The following is a 16,562-nucleotide window of genomic DNA, read 5'->3' as shown; positions in this document are numbered from 1 at the left end:
AAACTACCTGGAAGACACTGAATTCCTAGGTCAACAACTATCCTTGTTTAAAGAAGAGTAAAAGACAAAGCACACCATGTGGTTTCAAAATGACAGTGGAAACTTTTGTTTATCTCGGCCAGAGGCACGTTTCATCAAGCTATTCAGCATGGGCAGAGTAGACCCACCCTTCGGCAGACAGGGAGAATGAGCACATTTGGGAAACCCACACCCTCTCTCCAGGGTCGCTCAAGACCAGAGGTGCTGCAAGAGGAGGACTGAGCAGGATCGGAAGTGCTCCATGAGGAAGGCTGAGCAGTCCCGGAAGTGCTCCATGAGGCGGGCTGAGGGAGCTGCAGCCAGAGCTCTTCCCCGCCCTGCTCACCTTAATACTGGGCTTCCCAGGGGGCGCTAGTGGCCAAGAATCCCCTGCCAATGCAGGAGACATGTAAGATGAAGGTTCGATTCCGGGGTTCGGAAGATTCCCCTGGAGAAGGCAATGGCAACCCACTCCAGTATTCTTGCCTGGGAAACCCTATGGACAGAAGAACCTGGAGGGCTACAATCCATGGGGTTATAAAGGGTCAGACACGACTGAGCGCGCGCGCGCACACACACACACCCACCCCTTAATACTGAACTTGTAAAGGGGTGGGTGGGACCAGGGAGGGAGAAGGATCCCCTAGTCCCACCTTGGTGGTCGGCTTGCACATCTCCTTCAGGGGTAGTCTCCTCCACTCTTCTTCCCTAACCTTCGAAAAATGCAGCCTGAAGTGTGTTGTAATCTCTGGGCAAAGGCCTAGCAGTCGGTGACCTCCTCTGTTCTAACCCAGATTTGATATGGGATCAACAGTGAGTCATTAGCCCTTTTTTCACATCTCAGTTTCCTCTAGGAAACAGGATCTGTCATTCTTTCATATCTTTTTATATGAAAGAGGCTGTGCCTGGGTTACATCAACTTTTCACTAGGGAGAAGAGAGCATTCAAAAAGTGCAGTTCCTTGAGTAGACCCCAGGGGTCGCTGTGGAGACACAGGCGGCTCCCGGAGCCTCTGCCAGGTCAGCGGGTCCCCACCTACTCCTCCAGCTTGACAAAGCCCAGCCTCCATCCGGTTGGTAGGGACTCCTCAGAAAAGGAGAGCGGCCTCCCTTGGCAACAGAGACGCCCAACTGCTTCAGTTATAACCAGTGTATTTCTTTGAGGGTTTTTCCCAGACTGTGAAAAGTAAAAGAAAGAAAAGAGGAAACCCTGGAAGAGAAGAACGTGGCCTAAGTTAAATGTGACCACAATTAGGCACTAGAGTTAGTACAAGCAATGATGCAATTCAATACAAGTGGGAGAATTAAAACTTGGTCTGCTGTGTATTAATAACTCAGTCATTGGGGAAGTCTAGGGAAGAGGTTCAAGTCTGTCTCTGATCTCTGTGTCTCTCTTTTTCACACATCCACACACACAGAATCTTCAAAAACAAAATCCCTATCACTTGGCTGTACACCTGAAACTAACACAATATTATAAATCAACTATAGTTCAATAAAAGAAAAAGAATCCCTTACTGTCCAGCAAAAATACTACTATATTCTAGCAATTGCTAGCGTTTTCCTTCACTGGTTGACAGTCCAGCCATGTATTGGAGAAGGAAATAGTAACCCACTCCAGTATTCTTGCCTGGAGAATCCCATGGACAGAGGAGCCTGGTGGGCTACAGTCCATGGGGTTGCAAGAGTCAGACACGACTTAGTGACTAAACCACCACCACCAGCAATATATACATAGAAAAGATATACCCATGAATAGAGTGTTAAGTTGCACCCCTGCCCCAAATCATAGTGCTACTACTGTGTCCATTCTATGTTCCATGATTTCACTTGGCAATTTACAGGGGAAATAGAAAATGAGATTGCCTGGTATTAAATGTTTAGCATTTATGTGAGTCAATTACAAAAGAAACCTCATCATGATATCTCCAGCTGTACAGTTGAATTTATCTAATTCAATATGACAGAATAAACCAACATGATTATTGACTTTCTTCCGTTGCGTAGCTTGGAGATTCCACTCTTCCTGAACATGAGCTGCTTATTTTCCTTGCAAGGAAAATCCAAGATAATCCCACACTTCTTTTTTCTCTGTCCCGACTAACATCATACTGCTGCTGACTGAAGTTACAGATGGGTGGGGTGACGCTACTGCTCAGGCTAAATGAATGGCAAGTTTTGATGCCTCTCATTGAAGCCCTTTAAGACCATCATAATATACTATATATCATACAAAAGAGTGAAATTCATGTTCCAACTTACTTAAGAAAACTTACTGATTATTTGTCTATTCCATGTTAATGTCCTTTTGAGCCTAAAGATGTTTTGTTTTTAGGTTATTACTTTGGAGGTGGTGCTACTGCAGAATTTAGCAATCCCAAATAAATCCCAGGGTTACCAGGCTTCTCTACATGGGAATTTCATAATTTTTTTTTTATTTAAGGGGGTTGGGAATGGGAAGAGGACCTGTCCTGTGCATTCTAGAGTGGTTAACAGCAATCCCTGGCCTCTCCATCCCCAGTCATGACATCCAAAAATGTCTCCAGACATTGCCAAACATTCCCTGAGGGTGGGAATAGCAAGAGCGGTAACATCACCACAATAAGAACCATGACACCTGCCTGAAATTTGTTACATGGGAAAGAGAGGAGAAAGAAAGAAAAAAAAAGAGTTTTGTCTCATCCTTTTTCCTTTTTTGACTGTCCAAGTGTCTACATATTTCAATTGTTAATCATTTGGATTCTTACTCCATTAAGTGGAATTACTCTTTCTAAATTTCTAAAGCCTACCTAGTACAGTGTCTTTGGAATAGATGTGCCTTGAGGTTCCAGTGGATTGTCAAAGGATGAGAAGTCCGCTAATTCCCACTGGGTAAAGTGTGGGTAAACCTTAGTATAACTCCACTTTGAGCCTTAAACTAACAGCATGTGAAAAGATCAATATGAATAAATTCAAAACTAATCAGACCCCTTCTTCCAATGTTGACACAGTATTATAACCCATACATACCTTCTTGACTAAAATTCATCCTAGGAGATTGGCACCTGGCCAGTTCTATTCATATTTACTGTATTTATATAGTACACTGGTCCAAGGATAATATTTAAGACAAAATATGCTTCAAGGCATATACAATATCTCTTATATTTTTACTTTTAAAACTCCGCATTGCTAAAAATATTCGTCTGAACTGTATAAAATGTCCTGCAAAGGACTATCAAGAATCTGTAATGATATATAGCTCATTGAGTATAATTAGAGCATATTTGTAATATTTGAGTTGAAGTCACTCCCTGAACGCTAATAAGTTGGTGGTAAAAAATGAACCAGTGATCTTTCCCATGCCTCCATCCCTGGGGCTCGTGACCCTCCTCGGATTTCCTTTGAGAAATGACAGGCACACTCCCTCCCCACAGCAGCTTCAGAGAGGACCAAGTTAAAAGTTAGGCGGAACAGTCCTCAAGAGGGAGACTTGGTATATAAGCCAATGCTGTCCTTTCAATTTGCCCTTTAAAAAATATAGTGGAGTGATTTTTTTTTCTTTTCTTCCTTTTTTTTTTTTGGAAGGGTTCTCTATATTCCAGTATAACTAGAAAGTGCTGGAAAATCAGTTAACCTACTTTCTATAAAATTATCCACAGTCTTAGCACAGTAGTATCAAATCTGCTATTAATAAGACTTTCTGCTCCTAAACTTTCTTTTAGACTTTAAGAAGCCTGCATTCTTTGTAGGAAAACTGATAGTGTATATTTTATCCTGTGCTGATCAGAGGTTTTCAATTTCTTTGTAGCTGGGAGTGGAAACAGAAGGGAATCCACACACCCATCTTTAATGCCAACCTCTGAAATCCTAATAATCTGAGAATTTTCCCAGTTTGGTGATGATTATGATCCTGAGTGGGATCATCTCAATTCTTGAGATTGAAGAGGGTTTGAAAGAATGAACCCTCTTGGGTAACTTGCTCTCTCTACACCTATATCAGGAAAAGATCAGACCTCCTCCGTGTTATGAAAATACCAGCAGTTCATTAAAGCTGTTGCAGGTAAACACTGAAGGGTTGGCTTGTTCTGATTCTACATAACTGCCTGCCTGCCCAAATTCCAGTAGAACGTCGCACGTGCTAGAGAAAGCAAACTGACTCAACTCCCTGTTGGATCTCAAAGATTTTGGACTAAATTACAATGAACTTTCTTTCCTAATATCTCCAGGGCTCCACCCCAGATAGAAAGCTTTCCTTCTTCCCACCCCCCTTACCCACCTCCCCCCGCCCCGCATCACGAAGATGGAGTGTATATTATCACCACTGTGGTGAATGGTGCCATAATTACAATAATAAATTCGACCCCCTTGCCAGGATCTCCTATCTCGGCTCTGCTCTTAGACAACAGATGATCCTGCAGCAAAACAGAGGTCGCCAGGAACACTGGGGTTGTATACGTCAGCGATATTCTGAGACCATCAGATACAAGACACGGCAAGTCCCGGAACTACGACTTGTCAAACTAAATATAAATATTCAAAAAGAAAAGCACCTCTCTGCAATTAGAACCTCTACGATAAAATTACCAAGATGGCCATATTATCTCTGTAGGCAAGACACAGAGACTTTGTGAAGGCAGCCAGAGAGTATATAGGGCATGAAAAGGGGCGGAGAGAAATGGGCAACCAATGAAAAGTGTATTTTCTTGGGATTTGGAATACGCAAAAGTTGGAGCTTTTTTTTTTCTTTCTTTCTTTTTCTTCTTCCTGGTATTTAACCCTCTCAGGTATCAATATATGCTGCTTCTTTGCTTTTTCTTTTTTTAAGAACTTGGAAATCATTCTAAGCTAACTGCCCTTTTCCCTTCCGCCCAAGGAACTCCAACAATAAATCATTTCACTTCCATGGCTACTGTATGCCAGCTGGTTTTGAGGACACTGCCCTCAGAGAAGCCAGTTTAAAAAAAAAAAAAAAAATCGGCTGTCTTCTACGCTGAGATTCAGGAATGCAACGAAGTGACTGCAGGAAGCCTATGAAAGGGCAGGGAACACCGGGCTCCAGAGTGAGAAAGATAAACGATAAACGCCTAAGAAAAAGGATTTGCTACACCGGCGATTTTAAGAAGGCAGGTTTGAGAGGATTCTGGAAAAAAAAAAAAAAAAACATGAAGGAAAAACTCTTTTAAACGTAGCCAGAAACGAAGCTGTCCTCTCTACCATTCCAGGTGAAATCAAAAGGGGACGTGGTTACAAGATCTCGCCTTGGCGGGGACGGGGGGGATGTAAACACCCCGTCGAGGTCAGAGATTCACGAATTGAGGGGTTGGAGGTAGGTTTTTGGAGGGGTCGCCAGATCGGGTTTCGTCTTGGCGATGCTGACATTTTTCGGGGAGTTAGAGACAATAGGGAAGGCTTGCAGAATCAGCTGATAGGTCGGCACGGAATGGGGCGCCTTCCGGTGAGGCTCGTTTTGAGCCACTCTTTTTTTTTTTTTTTTAACCCTTCCTGCCCCAGTTCGGCGGGCTCCAGGCCAATCGGAGCAAAGAAAACAAACCCACCGAGGTTTCCCGGTTTAACTCGGCCCCGGGGAGTGCCTGGAGTTTGACAGAGGAGGGCTGACTCCTAGCCGGTGGCCGAGTCGAAAATTCCAGGGAAGAGGGAAAAAAAGAGAGAGAGAATAACGCCTTATAAAGGACGGGGGCGTTGTGGGGGAGAGGAAGAAATGGAGAAAATAAAGTCGCAACTCCACGTTTTAAAGCCTAATGTTCTCAAGCACACAACTGGCAAGGAGGTGGGTGGGACGGAGGACCGGAGAAGGGGAAGGAGCGAGCCGGGGACCCCAGAGGGCAGGGCTATCCCTGGAGTGGCTGCGGTTCTGGAAGCCTCGGGCAGCGCTAAGCCCCGGGGAATGGAAGCGAAGAGCGGTACTTACTTTCCGAGGGTAAGAAGGACGGCATGTCTATTTTGTAAACCTCCTTGGCGTAGTATTCCTCGTCGCTCCGCTCGCGCTCGCAGGCGGCCGCCCTCCGGCTCGCCTTCTCCTGGAGCAAGTCCCTGGTGCTGTTGTAGATGGAGATCACCTCCGGGGGGACCTCCTCGGGTTCGGGGTAGTCTTCTGGGGGGCTGGTGAGCTTCAGCTTGCTCAGGATCTGCCCGCGGATCGCCTCGATCCTCTTGCGCATGAACTGGTCCATGTCGAGCGTGCTGCAGGTAGACAGGCTGAGCGCGACCGTGACCAGATGCAGGAGCAGAAACGCGCTCAGCACACAGTAGTGCATTTTTTTAAAGGTGGAAAAAAATTTTTTTTTTCTTTTAAGTAAAAAGTAAGAAAAAAAAAAAAAAACAAAAAACCCTAGCAACTCTCAAAGTACAGATCAGGTAGATTTTTTTTTAATGCGAAACTTTTGCAAACAATCGAGAGTCAATGTCCGAGAGAAAAAGGTATCTTGCTTGAATTCCTTTCAAAAGAAAAGGCAACGTCGTTCCCCAAGTGGAAATATTAATACACGACGGGCAGGGGGAACCTGCACTTGAGGGAGTCGGCAAAAGTTTTCTTGGAGCGACGAGATGGAGGGGAGGGGGGGCGGAAAAAAGAGACGAGTGGCTATTAGGCAGAAATAAATTTAGCAGGAGGAAACGGAGTTCAGTGTGTCAGTTTCGGGTGCGGAGTGGCGAATCTGAACTCGGCTCCTCCGGCCAAAAGGGAAGAGATGAAAAGGTCCCGGGGCTGGCAGCGGGCGCGCCGGCGGGAGGGGCGCGGGCCGCGCTGTCAGAGGGGCGGCCGAGGCCGGCCGGCTCCAATTTATATATTTCAAGAAGGAGCGGCGCGGCGCGGCCCTGCCTTCCACTGCAGCGCTGAGAGCAGGAGCGGCAGCAGCTCCGGAGCGGAGGAGCGCACACGTGTGTGAGTGTGTGTGTGAGTGTGCGTGTGAGTGTGTGTGGTGTGAGTGTGGGCGCGCGCGCGCCCGGGTGCGCGCGCTGGGGGCGAGCCCGGCCCGCGGCGGGGAGGCGGGAGAGCTTCGCTCGGCGCCCGGGACTCGGCCGGGTCCGGCGCGGGCCGCGGAGGCCGCGCAGGGAGGCGGCGAGGATCCTGCTCCCGGAGCTGCGCGCGGGGGCCGACACCCCGGCCGGCGCGCCGACCCGCCCGCTCACTCCACGTTGCCGCCGCTGGCGAACGCGTCCGGCCTCCAGCTCCCTCCTTCTGCTCCTCCTTCTGCTCTCGCTCCAAACGCCAACCCGGCAACAGGCGAGCGGCGGCCGCCGCCGTGGCTCTCGCCGCCGGCGGACCGCAGCGGCAGCCCGGCGACGCGCCGGCGGGGGAGTTTTATTCCTAGCGGGGTGGCGAAGGGGTTCCCTCGGACTCCCACCCCGACCCACCCTCGCCTGGTTTCTCTCCCACGTGGGCTTTTCTCGCTTAGGGCAGCAGGCACTTGGCAGCCCGCAGAAGGTCCTCTCCTGCTTTCTCCTTTCTGCAGCCGGACAGCCCCCTCGGTTTGCTCCCGAATGGCTCCCTAGACCGTTATCCTAGCTCTCCATCCCTCTCCCAGGGCCTCCTTCACTTGCGCTCTCTCCCTTCCCGGTGTGTCGCTTCCTTTCTGCCTCTCTCTCTCGGTCCTTCTATATCTCTCTGGCTGACCTCTCTCTCTCTCTCCCTGTCTCTGTCTCTCTCTCTCTTCGGGAGCTTCTGGAGCTCCCCTCAGAGCGAACCTTCTGCTGGCAGCAGATAACATCACGATCCTGCCTGGGAGGAGAGATTTATAAGTTCTCCCCGAACCACGTGTTTGCCTTCAACAAAGTGACGTGCTAGGATTACAGTCAGGAGTCCTCTCGTTTACTTAGACCACGAGCTCTCCCTGAACCGTTGAGGGGGTGTGGAAATGAGGGTGGCTGAGAGGCAGGGAGAGAGGAGGTGCAGTGTGCGCCCTGACAGAAGTGATTTATGGTATTTACTTTATATAGTCATTTTGGACCCGTCTGGTGAAGGACAGGCGACCAAGCCTCCCATTTTTACTTCATGTGGCTTGCTCCCGGCTTCCCAGATGGGATCACTTGCTTTAGTCTTCCCATATTGTACACACACACACACACCCGCACACTTAGGCAAATGAGCATCAAACAGTTGACTCTGGGCCAGGCCAGCCCCTGAGATAGGTCATCCAAGCTCCACTTTCTTTGCTGTTGTTCACTCACTAAGCCATGTTCCACTCTGCGACCCCGTGGACTGCAGCTGCCAGGCTTCCCTATCCTTCTCTATCTCCCGGAGTTTGCCCAAATTCATGTGCATTGAGTCGGTGATGCTATCTAATTTCTCATCCTCTGCCACCTTATTCCCCTTTTGCCTTCAGTCTTTCCCAGCACCAGGGTCTTTTAGTGGAGTCATTTTCTGAGATTCCACAGCACCTGCGCTGCTACCTCTGTCCTAAAGCTTATTATGGTTTTTTTTGTTCACAGCCTGGTTCTGCACTTGAAACAGAACTTTATCTTGTGCACCCAGAGAATGAATTGCATTTATTTTGCTGTTTGAATGGATATCCTCTTAATTTGCTGCCAAAGGCTTTCTCTTCACCTTTTTCCCCAGCTAGACCTGAGTGACCAACTTCATTTTTTTCCACAGCATATATCCAGGAAGCTGGGATTTTAAGTGTTAGATGTCTGCTGTTATACACTACTTATAACTTGACATTTTCTATTTCAACCTAGTCCAAATGAGATGAATAAAAATAATGCTTGCCCCTGTTCACTTTTCCCTTTTTCTTTTCTTTTACCTTTACTCAAAAAACATTTTCATCATGACTGTAGCCATACCAACTAGACAGATGATTTAAACTGCAAACTGTTGAGTTTTCCCCCAGACTCAAGGCCACTATATCATTCTGTAGTTTAGATGTTCCTTTTATTACAGAAAGGTCACAAGGAACTTTCTCTAACTTTTGGAATTTAAACTTTCCATGTGTATGGGGTCTATATCATTAGTAAGTAGAGAGTTAAAATAGCTGTAGTAACAGTAGCAGACACATTTTACACTTAGTAACGTGCTGTGCTGTGCTGAGTCACTCAGTCGTGTCCGACTCTTTGCGACCCCATGGACTACAGCCCTCCAGGCTCCTCTGTCCATGGGATTCTCCAGGCAAGAATACTGGAGTGGGTTGTCATGCCCTTCTCCAAGGGATCTTCCCTTCCCAGGGATTGAACACAGGTCTCCTGCATTGCAGGTGGATTCTTTACTGTCTAATCCACTAGAGAAGCCGGTAGATCCTTAGATGTACATGTTCATTTAATCTTCACAAAGTATTTTTATTATCTCTATTTTGCAGATGAAGAGACTGTGGTACAGAGAAGCTAAGTACCTTTTTCAAGTAAGAAGCAGAGCTGGATTTTGTGAACAGAATCCATTTCCATGTTCTCACCCACTATGTATTTCTAAGAAGCACTGGTTCCAGAACATGTCTGATAAACAAGGATTCTGTGGTGAAGTGAAGTTTAGGAGATACTGGGTACTGTTGCCCTCTCAGGGGTTCATATTTCCCACCATGTTAAAGGCTGAGACTCTTCTGAACTCCTGTGGACATGGGATTTTTCCCTATTCAAACACATTGGAAAACTCTGACATAAAGGAATGGTTCCAGCGCACTCTGAATAATTCTGAAAATTACGTATAAATCGACATAGGTGTGTTCTTTTCTTTAGGTCAGCTGAAAATTGAAGCAGCTTGAAAGGAGTTAGGACAACCAGCTACAATTCCAATAGTCAAAGCAAATTAGAGGCCCTACCGTGGGGCGAGCAGTTTCATCAAGTTGTCATCCCTTTGAGTTAAGTTTGTGAACTGCTCTAATCTAGCTAGACACAAATGAGGAACACTGAATATCCTTACACTGGGGGCAATGACAGAACATAAAGCAGGAGGGACTGAGTGAAGATGTGGCTTTGGAAGGCGCTGGTTACCTCAGGCACCATACTCTGCCAAGGACATAGGTTCAGCCTCCCCTCAAATTAGGGAGACTACCTCTGAGATATAAAGGCAAACACACCTGAGGTTAAGTGGATTCAGATTCCAGTGTGGATAAAGCAGCAGAAGTCCATCTCCATCACTGCTAGGAAAACAAGCTAAGCCATAAATCCTTCTGACAACCCCCTTCCCAACATACACACACACACTTTTGTCCATAATATTTAGTTTGTTGAACACATATTGCTTACTTTACAACTCCTTAGACTCCTGGCCTATTCATAAGAGGCTACTTTTAGTACTTCCACAGCCTAAGAAGGGAGGACAGCGGAGGGGTTGGTCACTGTAGTGTGACTGAGCAGTGTCTTGAGTATAGCAGGAGGAGCCCCTTTCTATCACTCAGGTGAGCAATCCCTTGAAGATGCAACAGGTAAGACTTCAAGAGCTGTCTCCCCACTTTGCCATAGCCATATGGGTATTTAACCTCCACAGACCATCCTGATTCCCTCAAGGAGGCAGGTGAGCATTGTGGTTAAAAAAAAAAAGAAGGTAGGTTCCAGATTCAAGTTTTCTTGGATTCAAATATCTGTCACTTTCTGGCTTTATGATCCTGGACAAGTTACTCAGACACCTTGTGTTAGTTTCTTCATCTATGAAATGGGGATAACACACAGCTACCAAGAATATAAGATGATTGTGAATTACACACGGTACGAAGAGAGCTTCTAACACAACCTGGCACTTAATACGTGTTCATTAAATGTTAGCGACCATTTTTGTATCCTCTTTCAGCTTCAATTTGTCAGATCTTTCCCCAATATAAATAGGATGAAAAACCCAGGGAAGATGCTGCTAAGAATTTGCTTCGTGGTAATGCTTCCATGCAGTTTCTATAAGCACAAGCTCACTGTTATTTAAATGTTATGATATTTTGCCCCTACTAGTTATAGGAAGAAAGGATAAGAAAATACACTTTTTCTATGGTGAATAGAACACTTAGTGATTACCAAAATCCAATTAAGTCCAAATCCCAGTTTCAGTTCTTATTATTTAACACCCTAAAATAGAATTCTTTGTTTTCCAGATCAGAGCAGTAGAGGGTACAGCTGTTTCAACTGCTAGCCCTTCTTTGCTCTATTCATTTAACTTACCTGCAGTTCCTACAAGATCCTAAACAAATGCTTGATGTCAAAACAATTACCCCTACAGAGGAGTTTTTCCCCTAAGGATCACAGACAAAAGTTTATAACCTAGTAGGTCCTTCCTAAGTCTGGTGGAAGAATAACTTCATTTGTAACAATTCTGAAAGCCTCCCCAAGGGTTTCAAGCCTTATAAACCAGGAGGTACAGAAAAGAAATATATGGAGCAAATGTAATTGATTATACTCTCAATAGTTACACTTGATAGATGAAAAATAACTCTTTAATGTGAAGACATACCAAAAGCCTTTTTAAGTTCTAACTTATATCTTTGGTTTTGTCTTGTTTACTTGCTAAGTTGTGTCAGACTGCAGAATCTGACTCTACTGACCCCAAGTACTATAGCCTCCCAGGCGTCCTCTGTCCAGGGGATTTCCCAGGCAAGAATATTGGAATGGTTTGCCATTATGTTTGGTAACACGATTCAAAAACAATTTTTTGGTCCACACCATGTTTCGTCTCATGTTCTGTATACATGTCTATCCAAGTTTCTGCTCTCAAAATAATGAAATGATATAGTTTTTTGTTTTTCGCCATGAAAAATCATCCAATTATCATTTCCATTCTGTATCTACAGGTTTATCTTAAGAAAGAAGTGATGGAAGGATGAAGGAGGAACACTGGTAGGGAGGAGAAAAGCTGAAAGAGAAGATCAGAGGTGGTAAAAGATAAAGGGGTGAACTCAGGAGACAGGGACAAGGGAAAGCAGAGCGTATCAGTAGGTTGTGAGGTTTCAAAGAGACAAACTCCTCACACTTTGATGATGCACCGTGGGAACACTGGTCTTAACACCCTGGAACTGTGACTAGTTGATGGATTACTGCTGGTGGCTTTGCGGCCCTTCCGTCTCTACATTTTCTTCAGTTCCATGAGATTTCCAACAAGGGGGGCAAACCTCCAGAGGCCTGTATCCTGTCAATGCCAGGGCTTACAGAAATCAGCCAGACTCTGGTTACTCTGGTTCTTACCCCGGGTGCAATTCAGCCACTCAAATAGCACTTGGTGACGGATATCAATGAATAGCATTGAGTGATAGATACAAATACATGGACGTTATGGGGACAGTGCTCATATAGTAAAATATGGATATGTGCTTGATGAAACCCTAATGCTGATCAAATGAAGCCAGCAGCAGAGTTTTCCTTCATTTTTAGGGCAGGGTTTGACACTTGCCTTTACTGAATCTCCGCTCCTACTTCACTAACTGCACTAGGTCAGCAGTCCCCAGACTCTTCACAAAGCAAGAGACTGGAATTAGGCTGCTGTGGGAAAAGTGTGACAGAGTCGTATGAACAAAGTAAAAATGTAAGAATGAGGAAGGAAGAGAAAAGGCAAAGGGTAAGAGAAAAACAGAATGATATTCTCATAATTAAAATGAGTAGGACAACATAAAGTAGAATTTTTATCATTTAACATATACAGTCTTTAAATGAATGTGTCATCCTTTCAGGGGGCTTCATAGATTGTGGAAAAGTTTGAATGGGCAAATTTCCATGAGCAAAGGTACCAACCATGTTTCCAAAGCCTTCCCTTTCTGCTGCTTCAATTATCCTGCAATTAAAAAAATGAAAATAAAACAAGAACCAACAGGCAGTAGCAACTGCACATCAACAGAAAACCTGGATGTGGTTTTTTTTTTAAACATTAGAAGGAAGAACTAGCAAAGGACTATCAAACCAGTCCTTTAAAAAGCAGTGTAAATATATTTTAATAAATATTGTAAAAAGCAAAGCCACATGGTAGTAATGGTTTGTAAAAATGGAGACTAAGAGCCACAAACTTTTCCTGATGTTTGTTTCAAGTCTCAGAAAAGGTTAGTCCTTACATCGAGGGCAACAGTATAATTCATCACACAAACCCAAAAACCTTCAAGAGTGAAGAGGATGCTTTTCATCAACACATTGGACAACAGGAGGAAACCAGGACTGTCCCAGGCTGTCACCCTAAAATGAAGCTACCTTCAAATCTGAACCTGTAACAATGCATCAGTTAAATTTTCACCTTTTCTCAAGAGTGATATATCAGTATTATGCATATTTTCAAGCCTTTTTTTTCTTTGCTTATGCTACTGATGCTAATAATCACTATGAGAGCTATAATTTGAAAATGCTGAATTGTATGATTGTAGCGTTTATATAAACGTGCATCACCCCCAAGATGAAGCCCCTGAAAGGTACCTGGTCAAGATTCTTCTGAGCTCAATGAAAGCCCATTTGCCACATGGACAGGAAGAAGAGGATGAGGATGAAAATGACTGGGGATTAGCAAGTGTTTCTTGTATTCTGGGTACAGCCAAACTCATTTTTAAACTTTGGAAAGTGAACAACAGAGAAACAATCTGCAAGGTAAAAATAAAGTGTCCTCTCCCCATTTTAGTGTACAGAAAAAAAGAACAGAATGTTTGTGTCATTTGCCGCTTCCAGGTCATGTCATACTGACTTTTTACATGTTGATCTTTCCAGTTTAGTAAACAGTAAAGGCTGCAACAAAACCAGGGACACCTGGGAGCTGCACCTACATTTCTGGTTTCTTTTTGGATTGTTTCAGCTATATCTATGTGTCTTTCCAAGAACAAAGGCAGATCTTTACAGTTCCTATCAAATGGCAAACTGTTTATCAAAGACCAAAGAAATAAATCCAGAAAAGAGTGCATGCTAGGAGGCAGAGAGACTTCAGCAATACATAAAAATGATTTAGTTACTAGTTATTAGAGATAACAAGTTTTTGTTTTTTAAGAAGTCTTTGTTAATTAAGTTTCTTACAGTCACTAAACTACATATTGTTATAAGATCAATCTAGTTATGTGACCAGTTATAACAATTAAATGGAATCAACACTCCTGTTATTGGGGGGAAAAAAAGAAAAAAAAATCAGTTAATTCAATGAGAGCCTAACTCATGCCACCTAGAGGAGAAAAGCGGTATGTCTCACAACTTTCTATTTGTGGAGAAAACTGACATGCTCGATTTCCCTGGATATTTTCATCACGGCCTATTAAACAATCATACAGTGTCATTGGGCTATAATTTAAAAAGAAAACTGCAATTAAGCTTCACCTCAATAATATTTTCCATTGACTTCTTTTCTAGAGGAAAAATTATAAAGTTTTAGTTACCTGTTATCTCCTAGCCAATAATATCCTAAAATCTACTCTGAAAGCAGTTTGAATATCTAAATTCTTAACAGCAAAAATGTCAGCCCTTACACTTTCATAAGCCATCTAATATTATGAAGTATAACAACCAGAGTTATGGGCAACATATCATATTTTAATATAAAAGGAGCTACAGACCAGGGAACTAATCCACTCCAATAGTTAAGGTGGTTCCATTTCTGCAGCATCCAGATAATCAGATAGTAAAGTTTCAGTTGTCAGACATACTCAAACAAGACTTATAATAAATTCTCCAATCAGATCAGATCAGATCAGTCGCTCAGTCATATCCAACTCTTTGCAACCCCATGAATCACAGCACGCCAGGCCTCCCTGTCCATCACCAACTCCCGGAGTTCACTCAGACTCACGTCCATCGAGTCAGTGATGCCATCCAGCCATCTCATCCTCTGTCGTCCCCTTCTCCTCTTGCCCCCAATCCCTCCCAGCATCAGAGTCTTTTCCAATGAGTCAACTCTTCGCATGAGATGGCCAAAGTACTGGAGTTTCAGCTTTAGCATCATTCCTTCCAAAGAAATCCCAGGGCTGATCTCCTTCAGAATGGACTGGTTGGATCTCCTTGCAGTCCAAGGGACTCTCAAGAGTCTTCTCCAACACCACAGTTCAAAAGCATCAATTCTTCGGTGCTCAGCCTTCTTCACAGTCCAACTCTTGCATCCATACATGACCACAGGAAAAACCATAGCCTTGACTAGACGGACCTTTGTTGGCAAAGTAATGTCTCTGCTTTTGAATATGCTATCTAGGTCGGTCATAACTTTCCTCCCAAGGAGTAAGCGTCTTTTAATTTCATGGCTGCAGTCACCATCTGTAGTGATTTTGGAGCCCAGAAAAATAAAGTCTGACACTGTTTCCACTCTTTCCCCATCTATTTCCCATGAAGTGATGGGACCGGATGCCATGATCTTCGTTTTCTGAATGTTGAGCTTTAAGCCAATCTTGATTCCAGCTTGTGTTTCTTCCAGTCCAGCGTTTCATGTTGCGTAAATAAACTGACTGTAGCAACCAAAATAAAGCCTATCTTTAAACTGCTTAACGCCCAGGAAAATGCCTTTTGAAATGTGCTGTCCACCCCTATTTTCCACTAGCCATAGGTTCATGTCATGAGTATATGAGACTAAAAAATGTACTACGCTTTTTTCCCCAGGAACAAAGTACAAATTTCTAGAATCTCATTTTCTCTAAGACATTAATATCATCTAAAATGTGAGTAAACCATTGTTGTGTTTAACGGCGTCTATGACTGGAACTTGGACCGGATTGTATTAGTTGGCTCTGTATCCTGGGGCAAGTTATTTAAGCTACTGCCTGTTTCCTTAACTGTATGTTGGGGATAACAACAGCACCTCCTTCACAAGTTTATAGGAAGACAGACCGGATGAGTTAAGGGTATTAGAAAATGTTACATAGTATCTGGAACATGGTAATTACTGTATAAAGATTTGCTATTATCACTTTTTCTGATCCAACTCATATTTGAAAGGTTGCATCTCTCCAGTGGTAAAGAATCTGCCTACCAAGCAGGAGACGCAGGTTTGATCCCTGGATCGGGAAGATCCCCCAGAGGAGGAAATGGCACCCCGCTCAGTATTCTTGCCTGGGAAATCCCATGGACAGAGGAGCCTGGAGCAGGTTAGTCCATGGGGAGGCAAAGAGTCAGACATGACTTAGCAACAAAAACAACTGTCAACCCTTAGAATGTTGTATTAAGACAGTATTTAGTTTGGGTTCTGGAACAGCTGAAGTGGGTGGGCAGTAAATATGTCTAAGCTCTCATTTAAACATCAGAATCTTGGTACTCAGTATGAGACGTCTTTTCAGACAGTCAAAAGTTATTTTCTTAAAAAGAGAATGCATTATGTTCTTATATTCATCTAATGAATTTCTGGCATTTGAAAAATGTACTTAAGCTAGCCATAATGCTTGTAATCTTACATTTTTGGTCTACATGCATTCTTGACATGTGATTTCACCAGTCTTCACAGCCTTCATGTTAAACGGTAGCACACACGTGGAAGTTACCATAGTTGATAGACATTTTTATGTGTCCTCCTTTCACTGAACTTGTCTATAATCTGTTGCTGTTAAAAATAATGCTATTATATTGTTCACACAGCATTTTCTGTAATTGAGATCTTTTCCTGTGGAGGGTTTTTAGAAGTAGAATCACTGGGTGTTCACAAGTATCTACTATCTGCAAGGCTTTAAGCTTTTATGGGGGAAACTCGTTATCGAGAAGAACACT

General features: G+C 44.0%; 1 protein-coding gene across 5 annotated transcripts in view; it reads right to left on the bottom strand.

Moving 5' to 3' along the window:
• The window catches only part of TGFB2 (transforming growth factor beta 2), a 95,218-nt gene extending 88,340 nt beyond the window's left edge, over window positions 1–6,878 (bottom strand). The window contains exon 1 of one of the 5 annotated variants that reach the window (XM_019976514.2): window positions 5,929–6,878. In XM_019976514.2, coding sequence (XP_019832073.1) covers window positions 5,929–6,274 — 346 coding nt within the window. In that variant the 5' untranslated portion in view covers window positions 6,275–6,878. The remainder of the gene's footprint in view (window positions 1–5,928) is intronic. The other 4 variants (XM_019976512.2, XM_019976515.2, XM_019976511.2 and 1 more) reach the window with 4 other exon arrangements.
• Window positions 6,879–16,562: the final 9,684 nt, after the last annotated feature.

This window comes from Bos indicus, chromosome 16 (assembly GCF_029378745.1).
Source record: "Bos indicus isolate NIAB-ARS_2022 breed Sahiwal x Tharparkar chromosome 16, NIAB-ARS_B.indTharparkar_mat_pri_1.0, whole genome shotgun sequence".
Taxonomy (NCBI): Eukaryota; Metazoa; Chordata; class Mammalia; order Artiodactyla; family Bovidae; genus Bos; species Bos indicus.
Note: the sequence above shows the minus strand (reverse complement) of the source record. Positions and strands in the feature narration are given on the sequence as shown.